Below are 2,276 nucleotides of genomic sequence, written 5' to 3'. Positions count from 1 at the left end.
TTTTTTCTGTCCCCCCTCTCTCTCTCTCTCCCTCTCTCCCTCTCTCCCTCCCACCCCCGCAACCTCGCCTTCACATTATATATATATCTGGTTAGCCCCGAGCTAGCGGGCGACAGCTAGCCAGAATAGCCCGCAACACTAATACCGCCGAGCGCTGTGTTAAAGCGTCTGTAGTGTGTAAGCTGGAGTCTGTGGCTCGTCTGTGGCTCGTCTGTGGCTGCAAGTCGGGGCTGAAATAACCGTTACTAACCGTTGCTAACCGTTGCTAACTAGCAGCTCCCCGCAGTAACGGGCGCACCAACGGTTGTCAGTTGGTGGCCCGAAACGAGCTACCAACTGATATTGATAAACGCAGCCGAGTTAGTCCGTTGCGTCTTTTTTTACTTTACTCAGGCTTAATATGTGTGTGTGTGTGTGTGGGGGTAACGGGTAAGGGGTAGGAGGGTAGGTGGATGAATACCCTCTTTTAATACGGGGTTTGTGTTAACAGCTGTTAGCCCTTCCGTGTTTTTGCTCGCCGGTATTTTCTGGTCAGCGGGGCCCCCTCGAGAGACTGCCGGAGACTGGTGACATTTCACCGGCCCACGGCTCTGACAGCTCCGCGCTGCTTTCGATAGACCAGAGGCTCTGTGGTCGCAAGCTAACTAGGCCGACCACTTTTTTTTGTGTGTGTGTGTAAGGTTGCCTTCTGTGTGTGTGTGTGTGTGTGTTTTTTTTTTTTCCGCCGAGCAGCTGCAGATGATTTGTGTAACCGTGTTGAGAAAAACGTTACGTACCCCTGGATCACTTAATGAGGAAGTTATTCGGTCCAGGCTGCGTTTATGTTTGCACTGTAATGCCCACACACACACACACACACACACACACATACCAGCTGCTCCGATCATCATGTTATCAATAAATGCATTGCTATGTGTGTGTGTGTGTTTAATCGTTGTAGCTGCATTTGTGGCGTTTACTGTGTAAGAGGCAGTGACGTGTTTTCTCGGTATTTTGATGACGGCAAGAAAACCGGGCCACTACCTCCTCTGTTTCATCATCAGCAGCATCTGTTGTTCTTGGCCGGCGAAGGCAAGCTTTATTTTTTTATATATATATATATTTATATATATATATATCCTCCTCTGTTGTACCCAAAGCAGCGGCAGCAGGCCGACACTGACTATGAAGATGCACTGGCCTTAATTTCCAGCTGCCATTTCCACTCTGCAGAATAATTGTCAGTAATCGATGGCACTGATTGCACCACCAGTGCACTAAGACACACACACACATAAATATATATATATATACACCTACACATCCTCCATAGTGTATCCGAGCCTCCCTTCTGCTCCTGATTGTGCTGTACGCTGACCACTTACACCCCGGCTTATGTTTCTGCCCCCGTTTGTTAATGCATTTTGCTCCGTCATAGGTTATTAACGTCAAGGCCCTGACTTGTGCTTCAGTCACCTGTCACCTCTAATTTACTGGTAAATAATTGAAACTAAGAGCAGGAGTGGAAGGAGCAGAGTGCAGCAGAAAGTAGCAGCCCTCCATAGATCAACAGGAGTAGTAAAAAAAAAAACAGGCAGCCATCCTCCTTTCAAGAAAACTGCGTAGGGCCAGATACTGCAGGTTGCACAGGCTGTGATATACGCTGCGAGTATCATGTGCTCGTTCTGTGATGCTCAAAACTGAACAATCGGCCCGAGCAGGTGAAAAATATGGAGCATTCATCTAGGTCAATATGAAACTCCTCAGTAGGAGTTGTTTTATGGCGCGTTATGCACTTCCTTTTCTGCTTGAGCAGATTTATAACTGAGTGTTCCTACCTTGTGGATTTATTAAATATGGCCCATTGTTGTGTGAGCTGCAGCCGATTCTGGGAGCTATAGGTTGCGTTGCCTATCAAAGATTAGCACAAGTACTTTGGACGTTCATTTATAATCTTAAGACCTCGTATCAGCAATCGCGCTGGAGAAAAGTCTGATAGTAATGACTGTTAATTCTCTGTGTGTGTGTGTGTGTGTGTGTGTGTGAGAGAGAGAGAGGTTGCCAACATACACAAAAACAAACCACTGTCACAGAGGTGCAGTTTCAAATGTCACACTCTGTGTATGTGTGAGAGGCGATCATGTGAAATGGAACTGATTTTGGGTCGTTTGTGTTCTTCTTTCTTAGGGGAGCTTTTTCAGTGGTGCGTAGGTGTGTAAAGAAGTCGTCAGGACAGGAATATGCTGCAAAAATCATCAACACTAAGAAGCTGTCTGCAAGAGGTATGGTACCACCGC

The 2,276-nt window shown here is 46.8% G+C and overlaps 1 protein-coding gene across 1 annotated transcript in view; it reads left to right on the top strand.

Annotated features, from left to right (window-relative positions):
* Window positions 1-2,276, top strand: part of LOC118333525 (calcium/calmodulin-dependent protein kinase type II subunit gamma-like) — a 24,616-nt gene that overhangs the window by 2,442 nt on the left and 19,898 nt on the right. The window contains exon 3 of the mRNA XM_035669215.1: window positions 2,167-2,261. Coding sequence (XP_035525108.1) covers window positions 2,167-2,261 — 95 coding nt within the window. The remainder of the gene's footprint in view (window positions 1-2,166; window positions 2,262-2,276) is intronic.

This window comes from Morone saxatilis, unplaced genomic scaffold (genome assembly GCF_004916995.1).
Source record: "Morone saxatilis isolate NCDOM2014 unplaced genomic scaffold, NCSU_SB_2.0 Contig1, whole genome shotgun sequence".
NCBI lineage: Eukaryota > Metazoa > Chordata > Actinopteri > Moronidae > Morone > Morone saxatilis.
This window is presented reverse-complemented; position numbering and strand designations above follow the sequence as displayed.